The 22,367-nt window shown below is 30.8% G+C and overlaps 3 protein-coding genes across 5 annotated transcripts in view; all 3 read right to left on the bottom strand.

The window, feature by feature from the left end:
* LOC122517129 (hypoxia-inducible factor 1-alpha) overlaps window positions 1–13,260 on the bottom strand; it is a 42,199-nt gene extending 28,939 nt beyond the window's left edge. Inside the window, exon 1 of the mRNA XM_043635506.1 lies at window positions 13,179–13,260. Within this exon, the coding sequence (XP_043491441.1) occupies window positions 13,179–13,222 (44 nt within the window). The 5' untranslated portion in view covers window positions 13,223–13,260. The remainder of the gene's footprint in view (window positions 1–13,178) is intronic.
* Window positions 13,207–15,070, bottom strand: LOC122517130 (ribonuclease P protein subunit p14-like). Its single transcript, XM_043635514.1, has 2 exons — window positions 14,811–15,070; window positions 13,207–14,596 (listed from the first exon to the last, which is right to left on the bottom strand). The coding sequence occupies exons 1-2, from the start codon at window positions 14,831–14,833 to the stop codon at window positions 14,299–14,301; spliced, it is 321 nt and encodes a 106-aa protein (XP_043491449.1). The 5' UTR covers window positions 14,834–15,070; the 3' UTR covers window positions 13,207–14,298.
* A 497-nt stretch (window positions 15,071–15,567) lies between these two features.
* Window positions 15,568–17,209, bottom strand: LOC122517128 (mitochondrial intermembrane space import and assembly protein 40-B). Of its 3 annotated transcripts, none has more exons than XM_043635503.1 (3): window positions 17,032–17,209; window positions 16,596–16,868; window positions 15,568–16,461 (listed from the first exon to the last, which is right to left on the bottom strand). In XM_043635503.1, exon 3 carries the CDS (start codon window positions 16,450–16,452, stop codon window positions 16,033–16,035), a length of 420 nt encoding a protein of 139 aa, XP_043491438.1. In that variant the 5' UTR covers window positions 16,453–16,461; window positions 16,596–16,868; window positions 17,032–17,209; the 3' UTR covers window positions 15,568–16,032. The 3 variants fall into 3 exon arrangements, with proteins under 3 accessions (XP_043491438.1, XP_043491440.1, XP_043491439.1); XM_043635505.1 differs by having other exon boundaries at window positions 17,084–17,209; XM_043635504.1 differs by having other exon boundaries at window positions 17,095–17,209.
* Between the last annotated feature and the right edge of the window lie 5,158 nt (window positions 17,210–22,367).

The raw sequence follows: 22,367 nt of genomic DNA, 5'->3' as shown, positions 1-22,367 counted from the left end.
ATACTGTACAGGAAAATAAACGATAGGGGAGGGATATCTTTTTCTTTTTTTTACAGTGATGTCAGAATTTAATAAATATTTATTTACCAGTATTTACCCTAGGTAGCGGATGAAATATTTAAATCGAGTCATTTGAGAATTAACAACAAATTCTATATGTAACTCTTTAATCTATTTATAGTTGCCAAAAGGATAAAAAAACAGATACATAGATCCAAAGTAAAAAGTATTATTTCATGTGAAAACTAATGCAAAATAAATCACGTATTTTCAAGTAAATATTTTCTCCGTGTCAAAAATTTGTAAATAACGTATAAAAATGAATAATAGATAATTACATAGATGAAAAATAATATTTTAATAATCTAATAGAAAGATTTAACGATTTTCTTTTTGCGTTTTGCAAAGATTTTGATAATTCACTCGGTCTTTTCAAATATTTAACAAAACTTATTTAAATTTCGTCAAAATTCATGAATCAACTAAAATTTTCTGCCATGTCATAAAGCAACCCATGGTCACGAGTTTGTTATTGCTGATATTGATTCTCATATTTTAACAGATTCGTATACAAAAAAAAAATCGAAGAAATGCAAAAGAGAAGTTTTTTATGTATAGCCAATGGAAAAATTCCAACCACTTTTCTATCTCTAAACCATCAATTCTATTTTTCTGGTTTACGCGATATATATTTTAGACCCAACGTGCTATAACTAACAGAATAAACTCATGTTCTTTCTTCTTTCTTTTTCTATCGTCCCAAGGAAAAAAAAAATAGAAGGAAAAGAAAATACGTGAAAGAGAATGACATCAATCTTTATGAGGATGAAGAACTCTCGCCATAACGTTCTGATATTATCTGCTATCTCGACTTTTATACGTATTTCCGCTAGAGAATACTTTCCTTTTATCTTGGAACACGTTTCACCATAATAAAAACCTAAAACGCTGGCAAGTTCAAAACACAACATAAATATATTTATACAAAATTAAATATATATTTTTATTCTCCATATATGTATTTATTATTATCAATATAATCATAAAAAGAAAATATGTATATATATTTATCGTATATATGTTCATATTTGTTTATAAATAAAATATAATATTCCGTTTACAAAAAAAAAAAATAAAAATAATAAAATACGGACGACCTTGAAATCTCGTAAAAAATAACATAAAGAAAAAATTCTTTTCATCGTCAGATATTCTTTTTAAAATAATGTAAATTTGTCCTAAACATTTGTTTAATAAAATGAAAAAGTCAATAGATATATTTAAGATAATAAAATTAACTGACAAATTCTGTATTATAATAAGAGAAAAGAAAAGTTCTTATTGAAATAATTTCCACTTACAAATAATCCTCCATTAGCTTTTCATCCTCTATAGAGAAATAATTGTAAGGATTATTGTACTCCATCCATAAATGATTATCATTAAGACACGGCGGTAAAATATTGTTAGTGCATATGTAAGAAAAATTCTTATCGTACAATGGACAATAATCACTGACAGGACATTCCAACCATTTTTTTTCCGTACAAAATTCAAAGGGATTCGTATAAAATTCTTCTATACAATTTTGTTGTTCAAATGGTATACGAGAAGAAGATATATGAGAAACAGTCTCGATGGATTTGATTGTATCATCAGTTGGAACGTGATTATCACTAATTGAATTCGTTCCTATATATTTCGGGCATGATCGGCAAGTAGAATCCGACGAATTAGACGAAGGATTGTTCGTACGATAATTTCCACGATAGAAACGTTGATTCGAAGTTAATCGACTAATACGAGTTAATGGTGGTTCTTGAGTTCTCGCTAAGTTTTCCTGTTGAAAACATGTGGCCAGGTCCTCGACATCTACGGGTCCAGATTTGCAAGGTTTCAAATTGGAATTGACGTTGTTGACCGTATTGTTTCGAAAAAATTGGGATCTATGTGGATCCTGGTTTATGATGGATTGTTGTTCATTATCGATTATCGTAGTCCTCGTTTTCATTTTCCTTACGACAGTCGTAGTAGAAACAGGATCAAGATCGTAAATCGAATCTTCCGGTGACGACATCAAGATCATCCTGTTATCATTACTTCCACCATCATCCGTAAAATCGGCGTAACCCGACTCCCTACCAATCCAATCACGGTGCTCACCGGTGCTTCTTGGTCCTATCGATCTATCGATTCCGTTATCGATACACATCCAAAGCGCCATATTCATTGTGATCAATCGTGCCTACCTCTTCTTGCACTTATATTCAATTTACACCTCGATCACTATATCTTCTTTTGCTCTATATTAAGAAGTACTTATCGTAACACAACATCCAGAAAATAATTCACTTTTTACTTATCTGATATCAACGTCCATGTGCTACGTGCATGTATGTTCCACGATAACTTCTTCTTCTTCTTTTTTTCTTTTCTATTTTGTAACTTTTATCCTTTATTATTGTCCAATTAATTGAACCTTCGTTTCTAATTATATATATAATTAGATTTTCTTTCTTTAATATTCTTCTTCTTCTTCTTCTTCTTCTACTATTTCGTAGTATATTTTCTTTCCTACGAATTTAATAATTACGATGAGGACAAAAATAAACGTTGTTCTTTTTCTTCTTATTGCCGATCGGATCGTCCGAATCGATCGATTTCACGAGAAGAATTTCGTATCATGGCCGAGAATGATCGTCACAAAACTCGTTACACACCGTTTCTATCACTGTTTCTCTTTCTTACCTCTGACTGACTGACTGACTGTGACTCGGGTTATTTTACGATCCACGACGACGATCAAAATGATACTAATCTCGATACGGTAGCATTGTCCACTCCTTGAAAAACCGTAAACTCTAAACGATCGCTATCTACTCTCGATAACGCGATATTACCTATCATGGCCGCTTCTCGTCACAAATTCTTTCTTTCTCTCTCTTTCTCTTCCAATTATTTTATTATATTATTATATTTTATTATTTATATTTTTTCCTTTATATGTAACATATACTAAACCCTTAGCATGCACATAAAATGTACGTTATTCATTTTCATATAAAAAAAAAAAATACATAATGGTTCACTATCCAATTGAATTAAAATTTCATTAAATATTGAGACATATTTTTTATTATTTTAATTTTAAACCGATCATTTGACCGCTCATTGTAGGAATAGGTTAACACGAAGGGTCGGTAAGATTTTTTGGTGTTAAATCAAAATCGATTTGTCATTCAAATAAATTGTGATTATTTGTTTCTTTCTGACACTCTTAGGGAAACGAAATGTTGTAAACCTTAAGAGAGATTTTTCGTTACAACGGTAATAGAATAATTCTTTCCAAGTCTATATACAAGAGATCTGATTTTTTCTACCGATCACAGAAAACAATCTTTCATTTTTTTTTCGATAAGACAATAATGAAGAAGTTTCTTTGACAAAGAGAACATGATAATACGTTGAGGTATGGCAAATGTGGATATGCGAATCCAATAACCGAACAAATAAGTAAAATCTTGTTAAAAAATATCGTGGCAAGATCGTTAATATTGATCATGCTTGGAATGAGAGATAACGATTGGCTTATTCCCCTCCCCCCCACTACAAAAAGAAAACAAAATTAAAAAAGAAGAAATATCATATCGGGGACAAACAAAAATTTTTACGATTAATTAACGTTCTCTTTTTTTTTTAATTTTCAAATTACGTCATTCATAGGTACTAAAAATACATTTTTCACAATTTCAAATAAATGATACCATTATTATTATTATTATTATTATTATTGATATTATTTCTTAATTCATACAATATAATGTATATAATAATAATAATAATAATAATAATAATAATAATAATAATAATAATAATAATTGAATAGTTTCTTTATGCACAAAGACTGAACACGGTCAATAAAAATAATCTCGACCAAAATGATCGATAAAAATGACTTTGTTCAATATCTCTACACTGCCAGGGAATATCAACAAGGGTACTCGTGTTTTATTTAACACAATACTTTCAAAATCTTAATTAAGAAATAAAAAAACATTACAATTTAAAATTGAAATTATCATATTACAATAATCGACATTCGTCAAATTATAGAAGGAAAAAGAAACAAGAAGAAATCATTCAGTTATCACATATACGTGCAGTAGAAGAGATTATTACATAAGTCATATTCTTCAAAAGATAGAAAGAGATATATGCTATAGAAAAGATCAAATTAATCAAACGTTAGACATACGTCCTATTATATCTGTATGTCATGAATTATCATAAATGATAAAACACACATAAGATTCTTCTATATAATTGATATGACCGTTTCAATATATATATATATATGTGTGTGTATGTGTATGTGTGCTAAAAACCAAGTTAAATTTAAATAAAATCGACCGTTCAACGATGACCGTTTATATACCGTTATAATATATATTATATATATATTGAATAATATAATATATGTATATATATATATATTGAAACGGTTGTCGTTGAACGGTCGATTTATATATATATATGTGTGTGTGTGCTAAAAACCAAATTAAATTTGAATAAAATTTTTTGTTGCCGATTTTCTCGCATTTACTTCTTTATTGCGAATCAAGGTTGTTTTATATTGAGCGCATTGGAATAAAAACGCATAAGTGCGCGCACGTACGCAGGCGCACTCGTGTTCATGTTCGTGTCTTCTATGATAGTCTATGTTCAGCATCCAATTAATCGCATAACCTTCGAGTCGCAACCGTAACGTAGTATATTCAATCGAGATAACACAGAAAGGGAAAAAAAGTTTTCCGCAAAGTAGCGGACGTGCTTCGATCAGAGTGATCGATCGATCAATTAGATACAAACATAGTTAGTTGGAAGGTTAAGAGGTAGTTTCGATAGAAATCAAGAAAAATAAAGAGAGATGGTAGATGCGATTATGTACGCGTACGATACCGGAAAACTATTGTGAATCGTATTTTATACCAGAACATTACAATAAATATTAAAAACTCATTTGTAGTTTTCTCTTTGCTCAAGTATCCTATGTTGCATGACTAGTTTTTTATGTTATTAGTTTTTACGCTACCTAAACTAATCTTCGTAATTTTCATAAATAATTTGTTTGTAATTAAAAGAAAATTAGGGTACAAGGTCAACGGAAGAAACAAAAAAGAAATTATTAAAAGTTGCACAATAAACGACTTTATTTGTCAGTTTTACATTATTTTCTTTATTACACACACACACATACATTGGTGGAGAGCTGAACACTTTTGTATCTGCTTAATGATATAATACAAAATTCTATGATTATGATTATTTCTTTTTTTTTTTTAAAAATATAATCTTATCATACTAGACTCATTTGTTTAATCAGTATTTGTTTAACCATTTTTCTACCAGTATCGTTGGATTTGATTTTCATATAATTATCATCATAAGTACAAAATTTTTCTTACCTTAACTGTAATTCGTGATGAATGGATATTTTTGGACTGGAGAATATTGCGAAAAAAAATTTGTATGACTGCACGGGTATCTTGTTTATACTGTAGAATATGGGATATGGAATCGTAATTATATGTATTTACGTAGAGAGATTTTTTTCGGTAAAAGAAATAAGTAAAAATATTAAACGTGCGCGCGGTTATTCCGAACTGAGATGATATTTTGTATACATATTGTCGATTACCTAAAAACAAGACAAATATTGAATTACCGTACTTAGAAACAATCATAAAATATCACTAAAATTATACTAATCATTTTTTCTAATTTTATATCAAATATTCTGCAGGATTCATAAATGTTCCCTACGAGATTTTAAAAATAAATTACTCCTTTATTAATTAGACGCGGAATTGCTGGTTTACTTAAGTTAGACTTGCTGAGATTGAGAACAAAATTTGTTTAAAACAAAATCTCTAAAAGAAAAAAAAATAATTTATCTTTTACATTAATCTACGAAATTTTCGGACCCCCCCCCACTGTTGTATCCAAATACACATGCATGATATTTATATCTAATTGTAAGTTGAAAAAAGAAAAAAGATAATAATTTCTTAGTTTTTAATGTGCTTAATCGAATAGAATGCATCATAGTGATTACTTCGGAATGTCAGAAATCTCGATAACGTGTGAAAAATGTGTCACGATAAAGGTACACGCGATATTTACAATTTGTTTAAAATGATCTCTATTCATCACTGGGTACGTGGAAATACTAATCGACCAATTAAGTACAGCTGAATGATTACTAGCATCAAAATGGTGCTACGATTCAAAAAAGAAAGTTTCTAGAAGCCATATATTATGTGTCAGTGGCATTAACACGTACCATGAAGAAATATCCGAATTTGGCCTGAGGCAGTGAGAGTTCCCTTACCAATTTGAATAATATGACATATATAGGGTGGGTCAATAAATATTTGTCAGTGGAGGTGGACTATAAATTCCGAAATGTTGAGACTATGAAAAATTTCATATTAGGGAAAAACAAAAAACAAATATTTCTAAATTTGTAAACAAATCACAAATCTTTATTTTCATATATTTCTTTATTCCTTCCCTTTTTTTTTAAAAGAGGTGTCTTGTAACAACTCGTAATCATTTACGAGGATAAGTTGAAAAATTTGAAACTTTAACGAGTAACTTTTCTTGTACTTTTTTTTCTTCTTTTAAATAAAAATGAATTAAACTGAAAAAAATACATTTCGACCTACCTACTTATGTAAATAATTTTAATACAATATATTTTATGAATAAGTTTCACTTTGGAGATATCAAATAACAAGCTATAGTTATCGATTCATCCTGTATAATTCCTAAATCTAAAGAAATAAAACGTAGGTCGTCATCCTATGTACAATACATACCTATCTACCAACATATTCATACATATATCATGAGAGTGCTCGAATTTGTAGTAATAATTCAAAAGCAACGGGCAGACGGCGATTTTTTTTATCAAAAGCATTCGCCGGTATTACTTTTCTTGCAAGACTTCTACGTGTTTCTCATTCGTAACTCGTCTTTGGAACGAAAACGTTTGCCCAAATATTTTCTCTTTCTCTCTTTTTCTTTCTTTCGTTCTGTATCATTCTCATATACATCCTTAAAAATATATTTTTACATATTATTTATATTTATAATTCGCGATGTACGTTCCAAAAAAAAAATGTCACTACAATTTTCGTTGAAAACAAAACGATGCAGGTATATAATATGCCAATTTTATACTCAAACATATGATTCTTGTATTATTATTTCTATGTTATTCGTGGGGTATATTATTGAGACTAACAATAAAGAAAAGTTACGGTTAAAATATTCTAAATCATTCGTTTTGATAATTTTATATAAATGAAATTTGAACGACTAAGGTCCGTACTAAATGAATTCCACATTATAATGTACTTTTTTCTTTTTTTTTCTTTTTTTTTTACAGAAAAGAAAGAAACCAAAAATAAACTGTTTTGATTACAAAAAAGTAAAAAAGAAAAAATAGAAACGAATTAGAGAGATTAGAGAATTTTTCTCCGTACTTTCGAATCATCGCCCAAAATTTTCCTTCAACCGTTTCGTCTGTATTCTTATAAAGAAAAAAAAAAAAAAAAAGTGTTACATTGACAAATATTCGTCAATTCGATAACAAAATATTTTACGTAAGAGATTACGTAATCGAATAAAAAAGTAGGGAAGAGATACGATCGAAACCATAACGCTCTCGTTAAAACGAGAGAAAGAGAGAGAGAGAGAGAGAGAGAGAAAGATCATCGTACGAGAAATAATTTGGAATAAAGGCCAACTGTGCAGAACTATTTCGAGATAAAGACAAGAAAATATTTTCATTGTAAACAACTCGAAATCTAAAAGAGCCTCACTACTACTACTACAACCGTACCAATCGAGTCGGTTTTTGATGCTTAAGCTTAAAGAAGAAAGTATTTTCTTTCAAATTTTCAATCGCTTCATCTAACTTCTCAGATAGAACGCACGCACACCCCACCCCACCACACTCCACGCCCCCATTGGAAGATAGATGATAGACCTAACGGTGCAACGAACGAAACATAAAAGATATTTTCGAGAGAAGCCATCCGTCGGTCGGACATTAAGGTCTACTATTGCGTCTCACATCAGCATTTTTTTTTCTTCCTATACATTTACGTGGGTTGGTTGTGCGTGTAAAGATGGTAGTGTTGATGTGTCCACGTATGCGTTTGCGTGTTAGGTAGCTGTAAGAAAGAGAGAAAAAGGAAGATAGAGAGACCGTTGAAACCCAGAAGGCAAAACCACTATCTGCCTTTTTCTCTCTCTCTCTATCTCTCTCTTTCTCTCTCTGTCTTTCTTTCGTTCGTTACTCCGTTTCTTTTCCTCTTTAAACTTCACTGACCATAACTTTAATCTCTGTGACGCAGATTATTAATATCTAGACGTCTTTATAATTGACATTTTCTGGTTTCTCGTTATTCCTTGAATTCTTAGAATTAATTCGAGCGTATGTGATCACGATCATGCTACAAATTTCCCACAGACGGATTACGAGGATTGGAAAAAATTTTCATAATAATCATTCGTAACAACGTATTATTTATTTTGCATGTTTCGTGCGAATACCATAAGGCGTGTTCGTTTTTACCAGTTTCGTTCTTTATTCTCAGCAAAGGTTTATTTTTTGAATGCAATACTTGCGTGATAAAACACACACAGAAACACACACAAGCGCGCGCGCGCGCGCGCACGGAGAGAAAGAGGAAAGAAGACAGATAAAAAGAGATAAACGAAGATGACAATATTTCTTTTAATTAAAACAAGAAAATAAAAATTATTTAATGAATAAATATTATTTTATCCGTACGTTAACCTATCGAATATATAATTCATGACATATATACAACATTAGGCATAATCCATTTGTTAGGATAGTAACGCGATATCGTAACATTTATGGCATGCTTATCACTCCAGATGTTAAAATTATAAATTAAAATAACATGCACGTTTGTCATTCTCTTTCTATGTTTATTTTTAATACATAAGTGAGAATTTTTCTTTTGAACATTTTATTTCCGTAATGGTGATTTAAGTTTCGTCATATAAAAACGGTCATGGGATGGAAAAGAATAGTTATCTAGAAATTGTTTTCATTTCAACGTTATCCATCGTGAAATCGTAGCATTCATATCACTATCTATGAGTTCATTTTAATGCGTTTGTGGTTACATATAATAGTGCAATTACTGCACGCAATACTCTAACTCAATATATACATATAAATATGCACATGTATATGTATCTAGGTATTTATATAAATATATATATTAACGCGATAATTTATTTGAATTAATATGTAAATTATCTTCCGAATTAGAACAATATACATTACGATTAGAATAGAGTATAACATTTAAATGAAACTACACGGATATACGGTAATTAATAAGTTTTAAAAAAAAGAGTAAAAATGCAAAAATTAAAATTCAGTATACTTCTGTGGATATTCGTATTTTCAAAGAAAATAACTAAAATACTCTTCCGTGTTTCTAAAAATAATACACCGGTGGAGCCTCGTTGACTATCACGAATGGAATGATTATTCCAAGGAAGAAATTAAAAAAATATTTAACGAAGGAATAAAAAGAAAGAAAGAAAGAAAATAAATAAATAAATAAACAAACAAACAAATAAATAAGAATAGAAATAGTCGGGAGCAAATATTGAAATTTTAAACAAAATCGATATCTTTCAAAACATTTAAAAACTAAAGACTTTCGTTCTACGTTGAAATTATTTTCTCAAAAATGATTCTAACCTAAAATTTTCTATCTAATAATTGACAAAGGGCAATATGTGATTGGGCAAACGCAATAAATAAATTTCTACTGGAAACATACACTATAATAAGGGAGAGGGAAAATTGTGCGTCATAATACTCGTGACAATAAAAACCTCACTGATATTTCAAGTATAAAAACCCCATTTCAAAAATCTATTCTTTTCCTAATGGAAACGAGACCAACGAGAAATGGTCTGTCATTACTCGACTTGAAAAAGTTCGTTAATAAATTACAATTATAAATAACTCTATATAGAAATGAGAGAAAATACAACGAAGAATTAATCGATAAGCTCGTATTATTTATCTTTGAAATTTATCAGTATTGATTTTGACGTATCTACGACGAAATGTTCAAGTTCCGCCATTTTCTTATCGTCACGGATTTGAATTGAAACGCAAGTTTCTAGAATCCGAAATTTTCGTGCTATATTTCTTAGGAGAACAAAAAAAAAAGGTAAAACAATAGAGACCAAAAAGGCATCACTTGACCGTAATTACAAAGTCGAGCTAGAGGAAAAAAAAATTAAAAAGGTTGTTGAAAGAAAAAAGAGAAATCGTTACGTTGAAAAATTGCTCAAGAATTTCTGGCTTCTTTACACGGTCGAGTATACGGTGTCCCCCACTATGGTATTGCTCGTAAACTATGTATGTATATGTAAATAAATTGATGTCTGATCAAAATAAAAACTACACAGATCGTAAAAAAAACGATTATTTATTGATGACCTATCACGATTCTGATTCTACGTATCGTTGACAATAAGTCACTAAAGTAAAAAACCATTTCGTTGGCACTATAGATTGTGTACGACCATATACAAAGTACAATGTGCATTGTGAACAAAAGAAAAAATAATGCAAGTAAGAAAGAAAGAAAGAAAGAAAGAAAGAAAGAAAGAAATGGAATGAGAACCAAACATTTTCTGACGCACGACGTAGATTCTCCGTTAGGCAAAGCTGACCAATAATAGAGTTCGTTTGGACGATTCATTTATATTGGACACTGAGAGAGAATGATTGGGTGTAATGAATTCTTTGAAAGAAAGAAAATAAGAGTATGTAAAGAGGTGAATACGAACAATGTAAGGAAGATGAACAATAATTTATCACAGCAAGAAACTAAAGAGAAAGCATCAAATGGTTGCAAGTGAAAGAAAATGAATTAATAGTACTTCTAAAGTAATGGTGTTAAAACTCAGACTACATGAACAATGGAACAACAAATTTAGTTTAGTAGAGTATGCGGGCCGCATCGTAGGGTTTTAAAGGCCAAGTGTTCGACGCCCATTTTCTAAAATAATACAAAATTTTAATATACATGATGTAACAGAATATATGATACTTAGATTGATTTAGGGCCTTATCGTGCACATAAAAATAATAAACAAGTAAATTTAAACATATGCTCTATCTGTCTAGTTATGAGATATAACAAGTTTGTTAAACAAAGCAAACTATGTTTGTAAGCATTTCTAACATAAATACTAAATACTAAGATTTAGGATAGAACAAACATTTTAACAAATTCGGGAAACAGTAAGAACCATTCAAAATATAATTGGATCTACGATAAAACGTTTACGGGCTTTCATTGAAATGCAATATGGTAATTTTGAGCATCTCTTGTATCTGGAAACTAGATAACAGAAAATTGGTTATATTTCATAAATGAAAACAGATAGAGCATATATTTATATAAACTCTTTTCGTTATTTTAAAGTGTACAATCAATTCCCAAAGTAAGTTTCACGTGTTCTATTGCATTATGTATATACTTATCAAAGTATTGGCATAGACCAGAGCTTCTCAAACTTTTCCACTTGGCGACCATCTTTCACGAATTAAAACATTTTCTAATAATAAATTATAAAGGACAATTTATTCGGTAATAATACTTTGTTATACATACGAATATAATTATGCCATATATCAGAGGAAATGCAAAATATTCATACTAATTTTGTTAGACTTGCTAACATTTCTACAAACCCCTAAATTTAGTTACACTACCCAGCACGGGGTTGTGACCCATGCTTTTAGAAGCTCCAACATAGGCTACGTTTTCCTACAACATCCTTCGTAAATCTGTAAAAAGTATCCGATTAAATTTAATTATATATTGTAATCTATGAAGATTATATTAAATTAATCTACACTAAAAATTTGTATAAAATATAAAAAAAATACATAAAAATAAAATACAATTTAATTTTTGCCGAACAATATTGTTGAATTATTAAAAATCGTATTCTTCTATTTATTTCATCTTTATGTCTATTTCATCTTTATGAATTAGAATGACTCGAGATAAATATATTTAACAACAACAACAACAAAAACAACAAAATTTAATAAAATACCATACTTTTAATAGATTTACGCAGATTCTTTTTATCATCCAAATTTCTTTCTAATTTCATATTATACATGAGTATATATAGAAGACATAAACATAAAATATCAACTAACACTAATATCAGAAAAGATTAAAGATACATCCAATATTTATTTCTTTTAGTCATGAAAAAAAGACTACATTAATAACAAAATAACACCTAAATTATTTCATTATTAATGCACGCATTCATGGACTCTGAAAAAAAACGAAATGTAAAGTAAAAAAAAAAGAACCATTTCGTAAGTTATATTTTCAAAGATGACATTAAAATTAATAATGTGTTTTGTCTTACAATTAGATAAGACACACAATAAATGTTACAAATAATCACCTGAAATCGTAATAATGTTGTTGTAATATTAACTCATAAAATATTCGAGAATAGATATCGTGTTTGTTTGTCATTATATTATCTTTTTCAAATCTGAATATATTACAATTTCAAGCGTGCAGCACATGCAGAAATTGTAATAAAGAAGAAAGCCAGAAGACGCGGTAAAAATGAAGAATTATAAAAAGTAGGAGAAATGTGAGCATGCGTGAGTAGGAGAGAAAGATAGAAAGAGATAGAAATAATAATAAAAAGTAAGAAAGAAAGAAAGAAAGAAAGAAAAATGATACAAAACAGTACATCTGACATGCCCTCAAAGGGGACAAAAAATGATGCGCTTGGTGTGTCGCTCCATTTTACGCTCGCCATGTCATATCGTTACAAAAAAAAAAAATGTTCTTTCGAACAGCGTCTCCTCGATGACACGCGATAAAAGTTAAAAGCAAGCAATGTCGTGTAGGAAGAAAAATAGGACTCCAAATAGAACACCAATCGGTTGGTTTACTTTTATGTCTTTTTCTTTCCATCGATTAAAAATTGAAGAAGAAAAGAGACAGAACGATAGAAAAAGAAAATGACATTAAGTATGATGAAAGTCTTACCTCCTCTTTTCTTTATGCTTCTTTTCTCTTTTCGATATTTCCATGGTGGTTTTGGTAGAATAGAATTTCTCGTAACGAAAAAATACAGCCCGGTACACTCTCGGTCACTGCCAAGGAACGTGTAACACAGGACTGTTAATAACACCAGTTTGTTCGTTTCTCTCTGTTTGTCTATCTATCTATCTATTTACTTATTTGCTGCACTTCTCTATGTTTTTCTTTTTCTTACTTTCTCTTTCTCTTTTTCTTTTATTAATTGTATATAAATGTATATTTGTCTCTTTGCACTTTGCACGCGCGCACGCGACCTCCTTTTTCTACTTTATATTTTTCACTTCTCTTTGTATATCTCTCTGTACATATATGTATACACATACGTCCGTTATCAAAAATGATATATAAAAGAAATTAGAAAAAAAAGAAATAAACTATTTCTGTTTTTCTCGATAAACGAGTGTCACTCTACACTGAACACTTATTCAATGTCCTATTCGTTACTTTGGGCGCGTTAAAGGTCGTTAACATAAACAACATCCTACTATTAACACGACACACAGGGCAAACGCCAAACTCATGGGCACTATGCACGGACGATGGCGATGGCGACTACGGTGACGTCGATCAGAGGAAATAGTGTGGTGTGCCGAGCCTTCACTGCTTACCCTCTCTCTCTTACACACAATCATTTACTATATCTTTCTCTCTCTTTCCTTCTGTCCTTATCTATCCAACCGAGTAAAGTCTACCGTTATGTGGTGGTGGTAGTGTGGTGCTGCTGCTGTCCACGGAATTTGTACGTATGGACGACTAATAGGGTGAGCCAACTCTTGAGAGGAGAGGAGACAAACAGATGACGTCACTGGATAGCCTATGTAACGTAGGATGTTCGTTCCTCTCACTAGGTGTGTCCTCTGTTGATGAAAATTGTCACTACTTTCGACTGCGCGCTAAATTTGAATATCTTATATAATGGCAACAAAATATTCAATTAATCGTTAATTCGATTTTGTGCATAGATATTATACAAAAAGTTATTGTTTAAAGTTTTTTTCGAACACTGATATGACGATTTATCGATGAAGGTATAAAAGATATAAAACGTTCGTTCAAATGTTACTCATTAATGTTCATAATTTCTACTATCACCAACAAATGATAGTAAATTCTGTGATGCTCTGTGTACGTTATATACACATGGCTTGCCTTCAAAGTGTCCTGCCACTGTTAAAGATGCTCGTAATTTAATGTAAAAGCCATTTTCACAACGTAAAACAAACCTACGTTCTGGGATATTGTATTTTAATATGTCAATCTTAGATTTGGCTCCTTCTTCTCCAAAAAATTGCTTCACTGCTTCTAATATGTTTTTCTTTAAGTTTATATGACTTAATTCTATATCAGAAGAATCTTGAAGTTCTCTAAAAATAAATACAATTTTTAGGTTAAATATAATCTTTTATAAATATTTTCAATTAAATCTCTTCATATATAATATATTAAAATATAAACAACAAATCATCAAAGCTAAAACTCAACTCTTAATACGATATATAATGTAATGATACAAATATAGGTTATGTTTGCAACAGACTATTAACTATTGAGTTGGAAAATAATAGCAAAATTACTCACAAACAAACGTCCAAGTAATACATGTTACTTGGAAATTTAAAAAACAAGTATAATTATTTGTATTATTTCTGTAACACAATTTAAAAAACTATCAATACTCTTTATTCAAAATCACAACAAAATACAATGTAACACATTAACTCGCGATACATTTAAGTGCTACCAACCTTACTTACGTGCTGAACTGCAGCCACAACCATAAAAATAAATTTTATATTCGCATACAAATTTTGTTTATGACATAATATTTGATAAATTGAAATAATGTTAAAATTATTATAATTATATCTTTACTACAAAGAAATTTTCATATTTAAATATGTCTTTAATAAAAACAATATTATGAATACATTGTATTATCAAAAATGGTTGGCGGCAGTGGAAGAAAAATTTCACAAGTTTCGTATTGCATCACCCATTGCACGTGATAATGATTCTATCTTTAAATATTTCGATGAAATATTATGAATGTACATCATCCTAACATAAAAATGTCTAAAATAGCGTTTCCGCTCCTATCGTACCAAACAATTCTTAACAAAGTTTGATAAATTAAGTGAATATTTGAAAAATGATGGTTCAAACATTTCAACCTAATTTTTGAGATTTTGTAAAAAACTACATTTTTACACGTAAAATATTCTCGAAAAAATAATATTTTTAAAGGAATTTTTCTCATAGAAAATAATGCTATTTTAAAAACTCTAACAGACTATTTCCTCCCTCGATAATATAGAATTAAACATATACACACAGATAAAAATTATTGTTTGAGTTTTATTCAACCAAACAAAAATAATTAATACGACGATTCATAAAAATGTACGCAACACTATGCTAAATTCATTCTTAATGAAAACATAAATATTGAACTTCATGAGCAAAATCATGCATCGAATTGCATTTTACAAATAAATTCTTTCTCTTGTTAATGGTAATTACGCTTCTACACGACTCTGTACAAATATTAATGAAATGAAAAGGTAAACGTGACATAAATATATTTTGTTTGTTGCACGACAAATGTATACATTATTAGACTATTTAAGTCTGCATTAGCTTGCTGCCAGGTTTCCTAATAAGTCCCTTTTTCAATAGCTACAATAACAATAAAAAATAAGATAATCTGTATTGTAAAATGTTCAGTGCATTGATTTTATTTTATTGCAACATATTCCATTTCTTCATTTCTACCAGAAGTGTCTCGTTTTGTTTCTTTCAGTCAACTTCCTTCGTTCGCTTCTTTTTTAACTTTATCATTGTTTTCCACAGCAACGTCTTTTACAGTACCCATCTCAGAGTTCGATATTTGATTTGTATCATCATCTGATTCTTTACTACCATATAATTCAGGATAATCTGACATACATATTTGCATAGTTGTAAATTGCTCACGGCAATCAGCGCCTTTTGGATCAGCAGTAGAATAATGGAAACATGAAAAAGCTTCACGGAACTCTAAACCGCAAGGACCAGTTGCCATACCACCTAAACACGGGCAATTCCAATTAATATCTCCATTTGGTAATATCAATCCAGGACTTGGTTCTGGTTCTGGAAGCTCGATCGTACAAGGCGTTGCATGATCTTCTTTAGATGCAAAAATGATAGTATCTTTACCATTTTGACAGATCAGAGGCATGATTGTAAACTAATAATGAAAGAAAAAATACATATAAGATTGAATAATTAAACAGTATTTTTTATACAATTTATAAAAATTAGTTTATTAAAAAGAAATAATATAATTTACCTTACATATCGAATTCTTTTAAATATACTTACTTTATTAATAACACAATAGAATTTAATGTAGTTTGTGTGACGTAGACTTGCAAGATTGATCCGTATATTTAAACTATACTTCAATAATCGTTTTACGATAGAAAACTTTGCATGAAAATAATTTCTATTCCACTAAATAAATATATATGTTATAATGTTACATTACAAAATTCTTCTCACGATTTTGGACTTTAATCAAGTGTTAAAGTTTATATAATACTTTTCTTCGAGTACACAAAATTCGTTATTGCAGTCCACAATTCTGGCAATTTTCTAAAAAACAAAGAATAATTCAATATTAGATATATCATATATTCCCCAAATAAAAAATGAACTTAAAATAACTGTCAATGTTGATTAAGAAGTAAACTATTTAGTAGAGAGGTTAAGTTATAGGAGTATTCAAAGAAGTTATTAAATGTTTAAATGTACTAACAGAAAAACGCATAAATAATACATATTACACAGACAGGTTTGCAGCGACTCACACACTTACTACCTTATACTTTAACGAGAATAATTAAACGTGTTAATTCAGGAACTCTAAGTAGACCGAAGCAATTCTTGCGGCATGGATCATGCTTCCATATAATCTTATCAGCCGGTACCTAGTTCGTATTTAGGTGTCATTTACAAAAAATAGTATATAGTTCTATATTCTATCTCTAATCTAAAGGCCGCGTTAAACGGTCATACATACGTGTTATATAAATGTTCCTAGAAAAAGATAGTAGAGGCTATAGATGATTTTTCATAATCTTGTTTATAATCTTTCTTTTAAAAATTTATCGTATAAAGATATAAAAATGTAGCGATTTCGTTTTTAATTCAAAAACCAATTATATTCAATTCTGAAATCTGTAATACTTATGTAACCTAACGTCGACGTGTTCTATTTATCCACATATCTATTTAAATCTGATTGGTGCTTGAAAATGGACAAATTGGACAAGTTTATACGCATGTCCAAAATGAACCAATCGTTACTGTTTTATCGTTGCTGCAAGTTGTCGCTTGACCCGAAGAGCAGCACCAGTCTAACAGTCAGTTAGAGCTTCGTTCTTCGGAAAAATGGTGGCTCCACTAGTTAAAGAATTACCTACAAAGTACAATCAATTGCAGAAGCTTCAGAATTGTTTAGATTTTGTTATTGACGATGCAACTTAAGCATACGTTACTAACGAACGAAAAATATTCTTTCTTTTATTCACATTAAAACGTTGTACAGTTATTTCTGTTTTACAAAATAATCGTTTTATCAATTAACTATTAAATACTTTTATAATTATGACTTTTCCTACACGGAAATACAATATTTCAAGTCCAAACTCTCATTGTTTTCATTATTTGTAAATGTATTCTTATATAATGAGAATTTTCAACATTTCATAGATATTGGTTAAATATTATTATATCACTAGTGTTAATTTAATTATTTCATTTTATTAAATATAGTATATCATTCTAGTTCCGCACCTCTTTTATTATTTCACTTTTGAATAACTATCTTTTCTACTGTTTTTATCTCTGTAATTTATGATGTCGAAAAGAGTCATATTGTAAAAGTATGAATTCAACTAACGTTATATGTATCTCCGTTATGTAATGTAAACCTTTAATAAAATAGAATTATATTATTCGATCATTTTTTTTTTTTTAAATACTTTTATATTTTTCTCTTTTTCCCTGTCTCTCTGTTTCCGTGAAATCCTTTTGCTTACATAAAAACTAACAATAGGATTAAGTCGACTTTAGCAAAGGCTTTACCGATTCCAAGGACTAATTAGACCGTCCCGACTACCACGTGTTGTATCATGGTCGACGCATAATTGCCACTGTAAATGCACACGAAGAAATAACACGATGGGATGGATATATATATTCCATTCCATCGCCGAATAATCGCACGAATTCGAAAGTACCCTATTATGTTATAAACTTCGTTTTAATGCTTTAACATGCTACCGTACTTACCCCATCCATTTAATCGATACTCCGAAGGAGGTAAAGGGGGGAAAGAAAAAAGGGAACGGAAAAAATTCTCACTTCGATGAGAACGTTAGACATCAATTTCCGCTTTTACCAAGGATGACGATAAACGATTTTAAATACATGTAGTAAATATGTTAATAAAATGCATTCTCGTCGAAAATCATCATGCAATGGTATTTAAATTTATGGACGATATATGCGTAGATTAAAAAAAGTAGGTCCTTTTTAGAAAAATTGCATTAACATGAAATATAAATATATTTGGGTGGTATTGTACAATCAGTGATTCGTTCGTTATATACAAGAATTATGTACATTCCGAACACTATACTCTCGTCGAAATACTTTGCTCGCTAAAGTGACACACACACACGCACGCCAATCAGCCAAGAAGACTGGTCGATCGTCTATCATTATACTCATCCATTCATTAATATTCGCGCATTCATTCATCCATAAATTGGTGATTCGCACGTCTCTATATTTTCTTGTTATGTATTATGGGCTTTTCTTTTTCACGTTCTCTCAGTGAAGTTGCTTTACGCTTGCTCGTTTCCTTTTTTTTTTGCCTTTTCTTTTTTTTTATTTTTGTTGTTTTTTAACCTTATGTTCGATTCGCAATTATTAGGACAATTCCTCCCTACAGAAATACAATACGTCTTTCGCGAGTTAACAGTCAGCCTAAGCAGATTTTTGATCGTACTTTTTTATTATTATTATTATTATTATTAATATTTTATTTTAATATTATCATTATTATTTATTTATTATTATTATTATTATTATTATTATTATTATTATTATTATTATGTTTTATTAATATTAATATTAATATTATTGTTGTTATTACTATTATTATTATTTTTATATTATTATTAATATTATCAATATTATTAATATTATTGTTATTATTATTATTATTATTATTATTATTGTTATTATTATTATTATTTAGTTATTACAGGACTACTTCTCCGTGTTACAAACCATAACGAGGTATCGTACTTTAGACTTCACGACTACAGTTAGAGAATAAGCGTAGAAATGTATCACACTAGAGACTTGTACATTATCTTAACTGCGTTAGGTATGTTCATTTTATTTTATTTTATTTAATTTTATTTAATTTAATTTTATTTTATTTTTTACTTTTTATTTTTTTATTATTTTTTTTTCCTTTATACAGCACAGTAATTGGTTGGCTAGCTTCGACCCTCTATCATCGAAATTTCCACGGCCCTTCCGAAAAACAGAGAAGACGTACAATTCGTATAAACGCAATCATGATTTTGGCAATTACCTTCAGAGAGCTCGAGGAGAGTCGATCCCGAAACATTTCGAAACTATAATCAAGAGCTGGCAACGGAATGGTAATTAGCTTACCGACCTTAAAAAAGATTCTAATTTTGTGAGAGATTCTATCGTCAGGGTGGAGAAGAGAGGCGCGCAGATGGCGTTTTAAATTATATATCATCTTATTCCGCGAATCCGAGTCTCGGTCTCAACGCGGAAACGAACTTAAGAAAATGATGAAATTGAAAAGGAATTGTCGGACAGATGAACCTTAATATTGTAGAAAACTTGACTAGAATAATAAGAAAATAAAAAGTATTAAAGTGTTTCCATCATCATCATCATCATCATCATCATCATCATCATCATCATCATCATTACCATCATCATCATTATCATCGTTAATAAATAAATATTATGATAACGTAAAACGAAAAAGATGCGAATATAATGAAAAAGAAAACAGTAAGATAGATGAGAAGCATTATCTTTGTTAAATTTCATTGTTAAATTTCGAAGAGACTCTAAAGAGAAGAAAAACAAAAAAAGAGACGAGAAGAATAGCAAAGAATAGAATAGAACAGAACAGAATAGAATAGAATAGAAAAGAAAAGAAAAGAAAAGAAAAGGAAAAGGAGTTGTGGGTCAGAGGGAAGAAGACATCTAGGACCACGTAATTGCGGCAACTCGAGGAAGAGAGAAGTGCCTCGATATCGTCGCACTGTCGAGGAGAAATGGGAGGCCTAAAGAGGGCAGAGAGCTCCTCGTAGCAACTCTAGCGGAAAGGGGGCTGACGAGCGGTTCTGCTCCCAATCGGCCGAAGGACAAAGCAAGGGAAAGAGAAAAAGAGAGAGAGAGAGAGAGAGAGAGAATGCATCCAGAACCTGCCATGAAAACTGACAAGGTGGGAACTACTTATTCAGGAATTAACAATAGGACAAAGGACATAACGAAGAGAATCGAAATTTCGTACTAGACGAATGAAGGCTGCTCTCTCTCTCCCTTCTCCGTTGTTCCTTCTTATCCTTTCTGAACTGAGCATAACTTTAAAATATTGAAAAAAAAAAAAAAAGGAAAAGGGAAAGAATAAATATGAATACGAGGATTATGGGAAAAGAAAAACAAATTCAAATACAAAAGTGAATAGTTTTGGAAGAAATGTAAAGGTAGGGTAGGTATAAGATATTTTTATGGATAAAAATCAAATCAAGTCAAATGAAAGCACATAAACATGTTTCCAGGGTAAAAGAGGAATAATGAAACGGATGGTAAAACTGCCAGCAGTACGTCGTTCGATGACGGAAAATTGCATTCTTCCTGGCAATGGTTAAAACGGGAAGCGATAGAACCCGTATGTGGTAGACACACGTATCTCTCTCTCTCTCTTTCACCCTGTCTGCGTGTCGCGAGGGTGGAAGTGCGGAGAGAAGCGTCGAGGTTGTCAAACCGTAGGGTAGACGGAATCGATTGACCGGAGTTGAAGAGGGGGAGAGAGATAGAGATACAGATAGATAGATAACAAGAGGAAGAGATAGAGAGAGAGAGAGAGAAAAGTTAATTCTGGCCAGGTTCGATCTTTACAAGAATATCAAAATTTTAATGGTTTAAGTAAGAAGATTTGATTTGGGATAAGTTCGTGAAAACGTAGTAGGAATAACTATTGCGTTAAAAAAACTATTTCAATAATTTTCTCAAAACTGATAACAAGTTTGGACAGTACATTTGAATGGAACGAGGGAATGGGAATTATTATTATCGGAGATGCCGATGAACCATTGTATTAGATAACATACTGAAATTTTGTAATTACTTGAATGATAAGAAAATATTATTTACGATAAAGATAAAGGAAGAAAAAAGAAAGAAATTGAATATGAAAAGTTTTAAAAATCAGCCAGAGACGACATTGAGAACATCGAATTCGAGCATACGGGATGGTAATGCGGGGAACGTACTCACAATCAGTAATCTGAAATGGATGTTGGCAGAGGCCTGGGGATTACGCGAAATAATCGTAACCGGTGATGCACATTTCGAGTTTGAAACTCGGCTCGCTCGCTCGTTCGTTCGCTCCAGGGGCGTATTCGGCTGTCCCGTTTCGTGCTCGACTTTTGCTGTAGTAATTTTTGCCAGGTTGTTGCGAGGAAAGGATCGATCGTGCTTCGAGAGTCGTCGAAGCGGAGATGGCAGAGAGCCGGGGCGTGGTCCATCGTTTCGAACGATGCCTCCTGGCTCGACCATAACCCGCAATACCCTAGTTACCATGGCTCAGCACAGACTACCCCGTGTGTGCTACTACGATGCTTGGTTATCTCTCTGACACTATCTCTCACACACTCCCTCTGTTACATTCTCTATCTCTGTCTCTCTCTGTCTCTCTCTTTCCTTTTCCTCGACTCGTTGGTTCTGTTTTTCGATCTCTTGGGTCCTCTTTACACAGAGAGAGAAAATACGCCGGCAGCTGTTACCAAAATCTGATCCCGAATC

This window comes from Polistes fuscatus, unplaced genomic scaffold, assembly GCF_010416935.1.
Source record: "Polistes fuscatus isolate 324 unplaced genomic scaffold, CU_Pfus_HIC Scaffold2, whole genome shotgun sequence".
Classification (NCBI taxonomy): Eukaryota; Metazoa; Arthropoda; class Insecta; order Hymenoptera; family Vespidae; genus Polistes; species Polistes fuscatus.
The sequence above is the reverse complement of the archived record's forward strand: the minus strand, read 5'-3'. Positions and strand labels throughout refer to the sequence as shown.